The sequence below is a fragment of the Zerene cesonia genome, chromosome 20, assembly GCF_012273895.1.
Source record: "Zerene cesonia ecotype Mississippi chromosome 20, Zerene_cesonia_1.1, whole genome shotgun sequence".
NCBI classification, from domain to species: Eukaryota; Metazoa; Arthropoda; class Insecta; order Lepidoptera; family Pieridae; genus Zerene; species Zerene cesonia.
This window is the reverse complement of record NC_052121.1, coordinates 5,233,484-5,245,971: the sequence shown is the minus strand read 5'-3', so window position 1 is coordinate 5,245,971 and position 12,488 is coordinate 5,233,484. Positions and strand designations below refer to the sequence as shown.

Genomic DNA, 12,488 nt, shown 5'->3' with positions numbered 1-12,488 from the left:
AACTAGAACTCTTTATGTACTCACCTGATAAGAGATAACATTCGATAAATGCATTTCCTTGCATTCTATCTGGGCAACTACACATAGGTACATGATTAATAACATTACATTTAGCATTTGAACCGCATGTTCCAGGGCAAGGATCTTGGCATTTATTTTTGATGCAAGCTTTATCACGTGCACAGTCAGTGCTAAGTGTACATTCAGGTCGACAACCAATATATGGATCACCATGGAATTCAGCAAGACAACTGCATTTTCCATCAATACACACCGCGTTTGTTCCACATGGGGATGGGTTACATAAATCAATTTCAACTGTAAAATGAAATATTATAATAATCATTTTATTAATTTTATGTGCAATTTAATATAAAATACGGAAAATAAAAGTACAAGAGAGTGATTTATAAGTTTTGCATACCGTTATGTGGTATAGGAATACATTGTGTAAATGCATTTCCGGTAAAGCCTTCTTCACAGTTACATATTGATACATGGTTTCTCACAAAACATTTAGCGTTTATTCCGCAAGACCCAGGGCATGGATCTTTACACTTTTGATTAATGCAAGCCAGGTTGCTAGCACAGTCTTCATTTATTATACATTCTGATCTGCAATTAGGTGGGCTTCCTTCGTATTTAGGTAAGCATGAACAGGAAGGCAGGCCGTTCAAATTTCTACATTGTGAATTTGGACCACATGGTGATGGAATACAGGGATCGACTTTTGGCTGAACTTCTAATGCAACTGGAGTATAAAAAATAATTAAATAAGCAAAAATCAATAAGATGACATAAATAAATCTACTTTTATAAATAAACTTACCGATAATTTTATAACAGGTCGAAAAAGGATCTCCTGTATATAATGGTAAACATGTACAGATTGGACTATGATTAATCATCTTACAATTTGCATTTTGACCACAGGGTCCAGGACACGATGTATGACATTTATAATTTTTACACGCCTTATCGGTGGGACACTCTGAATTTAGAACACATTCCGGGCGGCAGTTTGGGGGAGATCCAAAATATTCAGGCAGACACGAACAAACACTCTGACCATTTGATATTCTACATTGACTATTAGGTCCGCATGGTGATGGATTACATGGATCTGCTTTCACTTCTTCAAGTTCTAAAGAATAAAATGAAGAAACATAGAATAAGATTACAAAGAATTCTTCACAAGTTGTAAAATGTGTATGTCTCATAGAAAGGTTGACTATAAAATAATTTAATTTACTTACGTAAAAGTGCGCAATGCTGGAATGGATCGCCCGAAAATTGTGATGGACAAGTGCATAATGGGGAGTGATTAACAACTTGACATTCTGCATTTATAGCACAAGTACCAGGACATGGGTCTACGCATTTATTTCTCGAACATGCTTTATTACTCGGACAATCTGAATTTACAATACACTCTGGTCGACATCCTTCATAAGGATCACCGAAGTATCCTTTCAGGCACACACACGCTCCTGTAGTACCTCGTTCAATACATTCAGCATTTGGTCCGCAGGGAGATGGTGAACATGGATTGGATTGTTCAATTACAGAAAGTGCATTTAAAATACACTGCACAGATGGGTCGCCCTTATATCCTTCAGGACAAATACAAATTGCTGTATGACTAACCACACGACACTCAGCATTGGTACCACATGCTTCGTTACATGGATTTAGACATTTTCTATTAATACAAGCTAACGACGAAGTGCATTCACTGTTGGAAATACACTCCGGACGACAATTTGGTGGAGCACCTAAAAAGTCTGGTAGACATTGACATGTAGCTGTTCCAGTCGCTGATTCTTGGCAGATTGAGTTGGGGCCACAGGGTGATGGTTGACAAGGATTTACTGCGATAGTTGGTTCCGATAATGCTGCGAAATATACAAATGTTATTCATAATAAGTTAAAGAAATTATATATTGTACATGCAAAGGAAAACAACTTACGTATATTAATGCATCGCGTAAATGGATCTCCAGTGTATGTAGGCGGGCATGTACAAATAGGATTATGATTTATAACTTGGCACTTAGCTTCTACTCCACATGCTCCTACACATGGATTTATACATTTTTGATTGCTACAAGCTTTATCTAAGGTGCAGTCCGAACTAGAAACACATTCTGGGCGACAGGAAGGTGGCGCCCCGTGATATCCAGGCATACAAGAGCATATTGCTTGTTGATTACGTTCTGAGCAACGACTATATGGACCGCACGGATTTGGTCGACATGGATTTGTGACCAAAGTATCTGCAAAGTAAAAATTTAAATTAATAAATTGATTTTAGAAATTTCACAATACAAATAATTCAACATTCGTTTGCGATTAATTTATTAAAGCTATTACTGTAAATTTTAATATAAACAAAACAAGAACAAAAAAAGAGATTATTCAATTACTTTAATATTAAGCAACGTACCTTGGATTGGAGAACATCGCAAAAATGCATTCCCAGACATTTTAGGTGGACAAGTACATATGGCCATATGTTTAATAACATCACAAATAGCATTTAAACCGCACGTATTATTGCAAGGATTTACACACTTGTTCTTTACGCAAGCCTTGTTCATACTACACTCTGAGCTTATTGTACATTCGGGACGACAACCAAAGTATGGATCACCATTATATTCAGGAAGACACGTGCAAATACCGTTATTACACATTGCATTCATTCCACATGGGGAGGGATTGCATGGATCTTGTAATGTTACATCTAAAAATTAAATTAATGTAAGATTACCTTGAACTTAATAAACATTGTTTAAAGTTAAGTTTTAATACATTTTCATTAAAATTTTAAGTAGAAAAATAATATTATTTGCACAATGTTATATTAAATGTAATTTGTAATTTTAAGTTGCAACGGCCTAAATTTTAATGTAATGAATAATTTTCATTGAACTGCTGTTTCGTAGAATCAGGTTTGATACTTACGATTCTTACTACTGTTTTTTTTGGAAAAAGTTAATATAATAAAAATTCTACGAATAGCAGTGGCACTAAAAGAAATTTAAATGAATTATGAAATATTGTTAACATTAAAAGTACCTCTGTGTGGTTTTATAGAACAACTTTGAAATGGATCCCCAATATAGCCCTCAATACATGTACAAATGGATATATGATTTTGCACTCGACATTCCGCATTTAAACCGCAGGAACCAGGGCACGGGTCTACACATTTTTCATTAATACATGCTTTGTCACTGACACAATCCGTATTAATTGTACATTCAGGTCTACAATTTGGTGGGCTGCCTATATATTGTGGCAAACAAGAGCATGATGGTAAACCATTCACATCACGGCATTGCGAGAATGGTCCACAGGGTGATGGCACGCATGGATTTGTGGGTACTACAACAGCTTCTGCTTCAACTGTGAAAAATAGACATATATATTTATTTCATTAATTAATTTATGATGAAAATCAATATACATATTCGGGAAAAATATATATTCGTTCACCTCTATAACATCTAATAAATGGATCTCCTGTGGATTGGGTTGCACATGAACATATTGGACTATGGTTTATCACTTTGCATTCGGCGTTAATTCCACATACACCTACACATGGATCCCTGCATCTCTCATTAATACAGGCTTGATGTTGTGGACATTCTGAACTTATGAGACATTCTGGTCTACAGGACGGGGGTGTACCCAAATAATTTATTTTACAAGTACACACAGCTTGATTATTTGATACTTTGCAAATACTGTTAGGACCACACGGCGATGGTGAACAAGGATCCTTTTGGAATAATTCATCTTCTGAAAATAATAATAATGTAATGTCTTTCTACTAACTTGTAATAATAAATGTGATATAAATATACTTTTACGAACCATGTTTCACTATGCATTCTTGATATGGACTTCCAATAAAACCAGGCAAACATTCGCATTTAGGAGTATGGTTAATAACATGACAAATTGCATTTAGTCCGCAAATATTCGTACAAGGATTTTTACACTTGTTTTGAATGCAAGCTAAGTTTATAGCACAGTCAGAATTAATAACACATTCAGGGCGACATCCTTCATATGGATTTCCAATGTATTCTGGTAAACATACACATGCTCCTGCTCCCCTAAGTTCTTTACATATAGCGTTAGGACCACACGGTGATGGTGAACATGGTGTAAGGGGAATGTCAATCAAATTACATGATATAAATGCGTCACCAGTAAAACCGTCTGGACAGTAACATTGAGGAGCATGGCTTACAACTTTGCATTCAGCACCTGTACCACAGGATCCAGGACAAGGATCTTTACATTTTTCATTTATACATGCGAGTTCGTTAGGACATTCTGAATTAGAAATGCATTCGGGTCTGCAATTTGGTGGAGTTCCTGTGTACTCATCACGGCACGCACATGACGGTGATCCATTTATTTCTTTGCATTCTGCATTGGGTCCACATGGAGAAGGATGACATGGGTTAACATAAAGGGGTTCCTCGAAATCTAAAAAAAACAGAGCATAATTATTTCATTTTTAACACTAAATTTATTTATAATTAATTGATTTAAAGCTTACCCTTCAGTAAACATCTACTAAATGGATCACCAGTAAAACCTGATGGACATGAACATATAGGGTTATGATTAATCACTTGACATATTGCCCCAACTCCACAATTTCCTTTGCATGGGTCGATACATTTTTGACCCGAACAAGCTTTATTAAGAGCACACTCAGCGCTGGTTACACATTCAGGTCTACAAGTTGGAGGTGCATCCTTATATCCAGGTAAACATGTGCAAATTGCTTGTCCACTTACTTCACGACATTGACTATTAGGACCACAAGGCGATGGGTTACAGGGGTTTATATTTTCAATCGTTGCTATAGGTCTACATTCAACAAATGCATTACCGGAATGGTTTGGTAAACACGAACACATTGGAACATGATTAATGACATTACATATAGCTTGACGTCCACATGTATTTTCACAAGGATTAACACATTTTTTTTTGAAACATGCCTTATTCTGAGGACAATCACTACTTGTAAGACATTCTGGTCTGCATCCAAAGTATGGATCACCCTGATATTCAAGTACACAAGTGCATTTTCCGTCATTACAATCAGCGTTTGGCCCACATGGATTAGGATTGCATGCATCAAATTCTGGCAGTTCTGTAAGTTAAAAGAACATTTTAAATACTGTTTAGAGAAAATATGATATAAATACAATGACCTCTTTTTACATACCGTCTTTTTGAATTTCAATATAGCATTGTACAAATGCGTCTCCCGTGTATTGATCCAAACACCTACACTGAGCGATATGGTTGAATACAGAACATTGTGCATTGAACCCGCAAGCGCCCAGACATGGATCTTGACATTTTTCATTGATACATGCTTGATTGCTTGGACATTCTGAATTAATTGTACATTCTGGTCTGCAATTTGGTGGAGTACCGATGTAGTTTGTTTCACATGCACATGAGGGTGCTCCCCCAATATTACGGCATGTGGCATATAAGCCGCATGGTGCTGATGAACACGGATCGACACTAATTGGATTATCTGGCTGAGAAGATACTGAAAGTTTTAAGAAAATGTAAGGAAATTGCAATAATATAATTACTATTTATTAAACTACCTGGAATTAAGTTATGTCAATCTTAAATATCATATTATGTAGAACGTTTGTTGTTTGTTGTTTTCTGATATCTTTAAATCACATTATTGAGACAGTAACTATTTTATTGCGCACGAAAGAAAGATATATTTATAGAAAAAAATTATATAGTTAGTAAGCAACAACTTACTTATCATAGGATAACATCTTGTAAATGGATTTCCAGTTAATCCTTGCTTACAAACACAAATTGGACTATGGTTTATCACATTACAATTTGCACTTTCACCACAGCTACTAAGACAAGGATCAGAACATTTTTGGTCGATGCAGGCTAAATTAGATGGACATTCTGAGCTTACTACACATTCAGGGCGACAGTACGGTGGTGATCCAACGAATAAGGGCAAACATGAGCACGTAGCTTGGCCGTTTACTTCTTTACATTGACTATTAGCACCACATGGACTAGGATTGCATGGATCTTTTTCCAAAATTTGCGCTAAAATAAAAAAAAGTTACAAAATATAAAGACACCAGCTAGATATAGAATATTAAAAAAGATACGTACTAGAGTCAATACTTACGTTCTTGGAGTATATTACAGTGGCTAAATGGATTTCCTGTATAACCCGACTGACAAATGCAAATTGGCAAATGATTGTTTACTTGACAGAAAGCATTTACACCACACGTTCCTGGGCATGGGTCTATACATTTCATTCCTGAGCAAGCTTTATTTAGGGGGCAATCAGAATCAACCACACACTCTGGTCGACATCCTTCATATGGATTACCCGTGTAGTCGCTTACGCACTGACAAGCACCTATACCATTCTGTTCGCGACATATAGCATTTGCTCCGCAAGGATTTGGGCTACATGGATACAAAACCTCACTTGGTCGTGATACTATTTCCAAACTACAGTGTGAAAATGGATCTCCTGTATAACCAGCTTGACAAAGACACATTGGAGAATGACTGACTACTCTACATTCTGCATTTATTCCGCAACTGCCAACACAGGGGTCTGAACATTTTTGGTTAATACAAGCCAAGTTATAGTTACATTCGCTATTACTGATACATTCTGGTCTACAATTAGGTGGAGTACCCTGATAACCACTAAGGCATGCACAAACTGGGCTATCGTTCGCGTTTCTACAAGTTGAGTGAGGTCCGCAGGGTGTTGGTTCACATGGATTTATTTGTATTGGCTCTCGAACTGAAAAAATATTAACGTCATTGAAGGCATACAAATACAATTGAAACAAGACGAACACAACAATTTCTTACAACGAACACAATAATATATACTTACCAACAAGGTCACATTTTATGAATGGATCTCCGGAGAAAGAAGGCGGACATGTACAGATAGGATTATGACTTATTACATCACACACTGCTGCTATACCACAAGCGCCTTCACAAGGATTTATACACTTTTGATTTTGACAAGCTGCGTTTAGAGGGCATTCTAAGCTTACAACGCATTCAGGTCTGCAATTAGGAGGGCTTCCACGATAACCTGGGAGGCAAGAACACACAGCTTGGCCGTGGGACTGTTGACATTGACTGTTTGGTCCACAAGGTGATGGATTACAGGGGTTTTGATTAGTTACTGCAAAAAGAAACTCATTTTAGAAATATATTTATTTATTGTACTTACTATATTTATTCGAAGAAAGAAATCTCACCAGGCATGGTCCGACATTCGATAAAGGCATTCCCACTCATTCCACGTGGACAGGAACACATCGGAATATGATTATTTACTTTACAGATAGCATTTTGACCACAAGTTCCTATGCATGGATCAACACATTTATTACGTTGACAACCTTTATCACGCGGACAGTCTGAATTAAATACACACTCAGGTCGGCATCCAAAATATGGATCACCATGGTAATCTGCAAGGCATGAGCAAACTCCATTGACACAGTTTGAATTCGCCCCACAAGGGTTTGGATGACAAGGGTCACTCGGAGTAGGAACGACAACATCTGAAAATAAACATTATTTGTTTTAATTGCAAGGTACAAAAAGTGATTGTTAAAATAATTTGATTCTTATATTGTTTACTTACCTTCAATTAAGTGAGGTTTACACCCTCTAAACGGATCGCCCGTAAATCCTTCTGGACATAAGCAAACGGCAATATGATTGTTTACGAAGCAATTTGCATAAAGGCCACAAGACCCCTCACATGGGTTGCGACATTTCTCTGATATGCAAGCTTTATCACTAGGACAATCTGAGTGAATTACACACTCAGGTTTACAAAATGGCGGTGATCCAATATATGAAGCTAAACATGAACATGATGGTAAACCATTGATGTTACGGCACTCTGCGTATAGACCACATGGCGATGAAAAGCATGGATCCATAAGTTCTGTCACGGCGAAATCAACTTCTAAAAGATGAATTATTTGAGTCAGATAAGTAAGCTATAAAAATAAGCTAACGAGATAATTCAAATTATGTACTTACGTAATTTTGCATGACACCCTATGAAAGGGTCCCCAGAATAGCCTTGCCGACATGAGCATACAGGGCTATGGTTTATTACCTTACAATCAGAGTTAAATCCACATGGTTTAGGGCATGGATTTATGCATCTATTATTTATGCAAGCTCTGTTTGTTTTACAATCTGAATTAACAATACATTCAGGTTTACAATTTGGTGGATTTCCCATATAGTTACTCAAACAGGAACACACTGGTTGATTATTGACGACTTTACAAACTGCATTCAACCCACATGGTGATGGATTACAAACATTCCTCATCACATCCTGAGCTAAAAAAAAGAAGCATATAGAAAACAGACAAGTGAGAAAATAATGTTTACAACAATAAACAGACGATTCATTAAAATTTACTTACTGCGTATTTGTGAACACATCGTCAGCGGATTACCCGTAAATCCTATATGACAGTTACAGTTTGGTTTATGATTAGCAACATAACAATCCGCATTAAGGCCACATACTCCTGGACATGGATCAATGCATTTATTACGAATACAAGCCAATGTTAACGAACAATCAGAATCGGCAATACACTCCGGCCGGCAACCTTGGTAAGGATCGCCAAAGTAGTCAGGAAGACATGTACATGATCCTGCTTTTCCTTGTACTTTACACTCTGCATTTGCCCCACAAGGCGTAGGCTCACATGGATTTATATATTCAACGGCTGAAGGGGCTGAAATTTTAAGTAGAAGAATTGTATTTACTTACCAAACACATCCATTTACCGTAGAAGCACTTACTTCATCCGAAGCGTTAGTCGAAGCTAATCCCGGCATGGCGACAATAAGTGATGAATCCGATGACGGCTTTGCGAACCAGCCGTATGTCCAAAGCGGCCGCTCGAGGAAACGGCCTAAGCTTACTGTAAGTGCTATGTTATCTCCGCGTGCTCCGTTCATAAGCAAGGCATATTAATGTCAAATAAGAACATGTTACAAAATTTTTGTTACATCCCTCTGAAAGCACTTAACGATCTAATTAATTTATTATTATTTATGGAACACATTATACACCGTTTCTTTGTGAATACCGATTTAATTATTAAAGCACATTAATAAAACATGCATTAGCGGAATTACCTAACCGAGCTTTTCGACTGGCATGGTAGTCAAATCACCTTTAAGTAAAAACGCCAATGCAGTTTTATTTTTTACATTAGTATACCGTGTCACGCGTAACCTTAAATGATTTTTTCAACTTAAGCACTTATTTTAAGGCATATATTGTAACGCTTTGCAAAGCAGCAGGGTTAAGGCATATTTGATGTCATTGACTCATTTTTTTACTATCTAGCTAGATCCATTGTTTCAAAAAATGTAATCACTCACGTTTACATTTTAATATTCTGTGTGATTCAAAAAATTCGTATTATCACTTGCTACATTTGCCTTTAACTTTGACAATGTTGACACAAGTCATTCCTATAGAAAATAATTGTAATATGTTACAGAAAATTTTAAAAATACTGCAAATATACCTTTAGGTGGAACGCAACCCTGGAATGGATCTCCTTGAAAACCATGTTCACAAGCACAGGTTGCTCGATGATCCACAACTGAACAAACAGCGTTAGGGCCGCAAGCTTGGGTACAGGGATCTTTACAACGTTGAGCCACACAAGCAAGTGCTGCGGGACATTCTGCACTGATTGTACATTCCGGTCGGCAATTTGGTGATGAACCAATAAATCCAGGTTGACAACTGCAAGCGGGTATGTCTCCTGTTTTTATACATATCGAATTTGGCCCGCACGGTGTAGGCTCACAAGGATCAACTGGTATCGGCGGGGTGGCTGAAAGAGAGAATACGTGAAACGTAGTTTTGCTTTTTTATAAAAATGATAACATTATTAACATTTGATTTTTCGTCTACCTATAGAAACTTACATGGGACTGGTGAGCAATACGTGAACGGATCACCGGAGAATCCATCATTACAAGTACAAATCGGAGAATGCGCAATTACTTGACACCGAGCACCTCGACCGCATGCACCTTCACATGGATTTCGACATCGATGGTCAATGCAAGCTTCTTGTAATTTACATTCCGAGCTAACAAGACATTCCGGACGACATGAAGGAGGGGAGCCGATGTGACCGGCTCGACAGGAACATGCTGCGGCACCGTTCGCACTCACACTACACTCACTGTATGGTCCACATGGTGACGGAGTGCACGGCGATCGTGGTGTTTCTGTATAATAAACATCATGTAAAGCTATACAAAATTAATCTACCATTTTTTAATTACAAAAGAATATGACAACGAATAAAAATAATAATGAAAATTGATTATCATTAAAAAGGATACATACATATATATGTTGCTTAAAAACAACATATACAATGAAAATTTAGGAATTAAAAATAGGCGAAAGCCTGTGCTGCCGCACTAAGCCGTGGCCTGTTATACAGCATGCAGCGCCGAAACCCCACAGACCATTTTATAATGTATTCTTAACAAAAAGTTGTAAATTATAAATATGTACTCCTTAAAAGTAAAGATATAATAAGAAAAAGAAGCTGTGTATGTGTCAATAAAAAAAAACGTAATCTTAATCATAAACCTAAACTAAGTTTTACCAATAAAATAATAAGGGCATGTAATCAAACAGAGTTCCTACCTTCTTTAACAATTTCGGTGCAATAAGCAAATGGATCGCCCGAAGTACCGACTGGACATGTGCATGATGGTATGTGATTATTGACGGAACATGTAGCACCAGTACCACAAGCTCCTGGACAAGGATCTAGACATTTCCCTCCTTGGCAAGCTTTGGTCGGTGAGCATTCGCCATTTGTTGAGCATTCTAGGCGACAGCCAATGTATGGATCGCCAAAGAATCCTTTAGCACACAAACAAGATCCATTATCACATATAGTATTGGATCCACATGGCGATGGATTACAGGGATCTGGTGTCGGTGTTGGAACCACATCTGAAAGAATTCAATTAATCACGATTTATTATCATTTTAAGTTTATTATAAGTAAGAGATCCATACTCTAAATTACTATTATGTAATTGCTTATGTGAATTTTAAGATAATCTTACCAATCACTTCAGCACATTGTATAAATGGATCTCCTGAAAATCTTGTGGGGCAGCTACATATAGGAATATGATCTTGAACTCGGCATTCAGCTCTAAATCCACAAGATCCTTCACAGGGATTTCTACACTTTTCAGCTATACAAGCTTGATGCGACGGACAATCTGTATTGACGAGACATTCTGGATGACAGTTTGGTGGCGCACCTATGTATCCACCAGTACAGGAGCACGAAGGATTTCCATTTATTGCTCGACATTCACTGTATGGTCCACATGGATTTGGAGAACATGGTTCTATAGGCTGCAGTTCAGTTTCAGTAAATTGAATTTCTCGACATCGACTGAAGGGATCACCAGTTGTTCCAACTGGACAACTACATAAAGGACTATGATTTACAACTTGGCAATGTGCACCTATTCCGCAAGTTCCTCTACATGGATCTGCACATTTGAGTTTATGACAAGCGCGGTCTGGTGAACATTCGCTACTTACTGTACACTCAGGACGGCAATCAGGTGGTGCGCCCTTATAATCTGGTAAACATTCACAAGATGCTAAACCACCATTCTCTCTACAAACACTGTTTGGACCACATGGAGATGGCTGGCATGGTTTTATTTCGTGTGCAATTTGTTCTCTTGAACATTGTATGAATGGATTACCCGAATATCCTTTAGCACAAGCGCACGTGGGGACATGGTTTATAACAGTGCATTCAGCAAAGTTTCCACAAATACCCGGGCAAGGATCTGCGCACTTATTCCGTATACAAGCTTTATCTGCAGAGCAATCAGAACTTAATACACATTCTGGCCTGCAACCTTCATATGGATTTCCTTGATAACCTTCTAAACAAGAACATGCTCCAGCGCCGTCACGTTGTGAGCAAACAGCATTCATTCCACAGGGCGAAGGATCACATGGTTTGACAACTTTTTCTGAAATACAAAAATCTGTTTAATTTATGCAACACATCATCTGTTAAACCTAGATTATTAAATAAGTTGATGATTATAATGCTTCTATAAAAAAACTACAAATAAAACCATAACCTACTATTGTCCAAAAAAGGGTTTTGTATGAGATATATATACTAACTGACACAGCAAACGCTGTTCAACCTTACACTTATCATTTAGGGGTATGAAAAATAGATGTTGCCCGATTCTCAGACATACCCAATATGCACATGAAATTTCATACACATATCTTATACCTTTAAACGAGCAATTCAATATATATATAT

At 37.3% G+C, this 12,488-nt stretch overlaps 1 protein-coding gene across 1 annotated transcript in view; it reads right to left on the bottom strand.

Annotated features, from left to right (window-relative positions):
* The window catches only part of LOC119835351, a 95,062-nt gene that overhangs the window by 35,244 nt on the left and 47,330 nt on the right, over positions 1 to 12,488 (bottom strand). Inside the window, exons 54-75 of the mRNA XM_038360114.1 lie at positions 11,242 to 12,180; positions 10,811 to 11,125; positions 10,072 to 10,380; positions 9,663 to 9,977; positions 8,538 to 8,858; positions 8,140 to 8,451; positions 7,733 to 8,062; positions 7,341 to 7,649; positions 6,962 to 7,264; positions 6,227 to 6,865; positions 5,830 to 6,141; positions 5,264 to 5,599; positions 4,583 to 5,188; positions 3,886 to 4,509; positions 3,502 to 3,810; positions 3,082 to 3,411; positions 2,447 to 2,746; positions 1,971 to 2,276; positions 1,257 to 1,895; positions 830 to 1,144; positions 425 to 751; positions 25 to 318 (exon numbers count right to left, since the gene is read on the bottom strand). Coding sequence (XP_038216042.1) covers positions 25 to 318; positions 425 to 751; positions 830 to 1,144; positions 1,257 to 1,895; positions 1,971 to 2,276; positions 2,447 to 2,746; positions 3,082 to 3,411; positions 3,502 to 3,810; positions 3,886 to 4,509; positions 4,583 to 5,188; positions 5,264 to 5,599; positions 5,830 to 6,141; positions 6,227 to 6,865; positions 6,962 to 7,264; positions 7,341 to 7,649; positions 7,733 to 8,062; positions 8,140 to 8,451; positions 8,538 to 8,858; positions 9,663 to 9,977; positions 10,072 to 10,380; positions 10,811 to 11,125; positions 11,242 to 12,180 — 8,790 coding nt within the window. The remainder of the gene's footprint in view (positions 1 to 24; positions 319 to 424; positions 752 to 829; positions 1,145 to 1,256; positions 1,896 to 1,970; positions 2,277 to 2,446; positions 2,747 to 3,081; positions 3,412 to 3,501; positions 3,811 to 3,885; positions 4,510 to 4,582; positions 5,189 to 5,263; positions 5,600 to 5,829; positions 6,142 to 6,226; positions 6,866 to 6,961; positions 7,265 to 7,340; positions 7,650 to 7,732; positions 8,063 to 8,139; positions 8,452 to 8,537; positions 8,859 to 9,662; positions 9,978 to 10,071; positions 10,381 to 10,810; positions 11,126 to 11,241; positions 12,181 to 12,488) is intronic.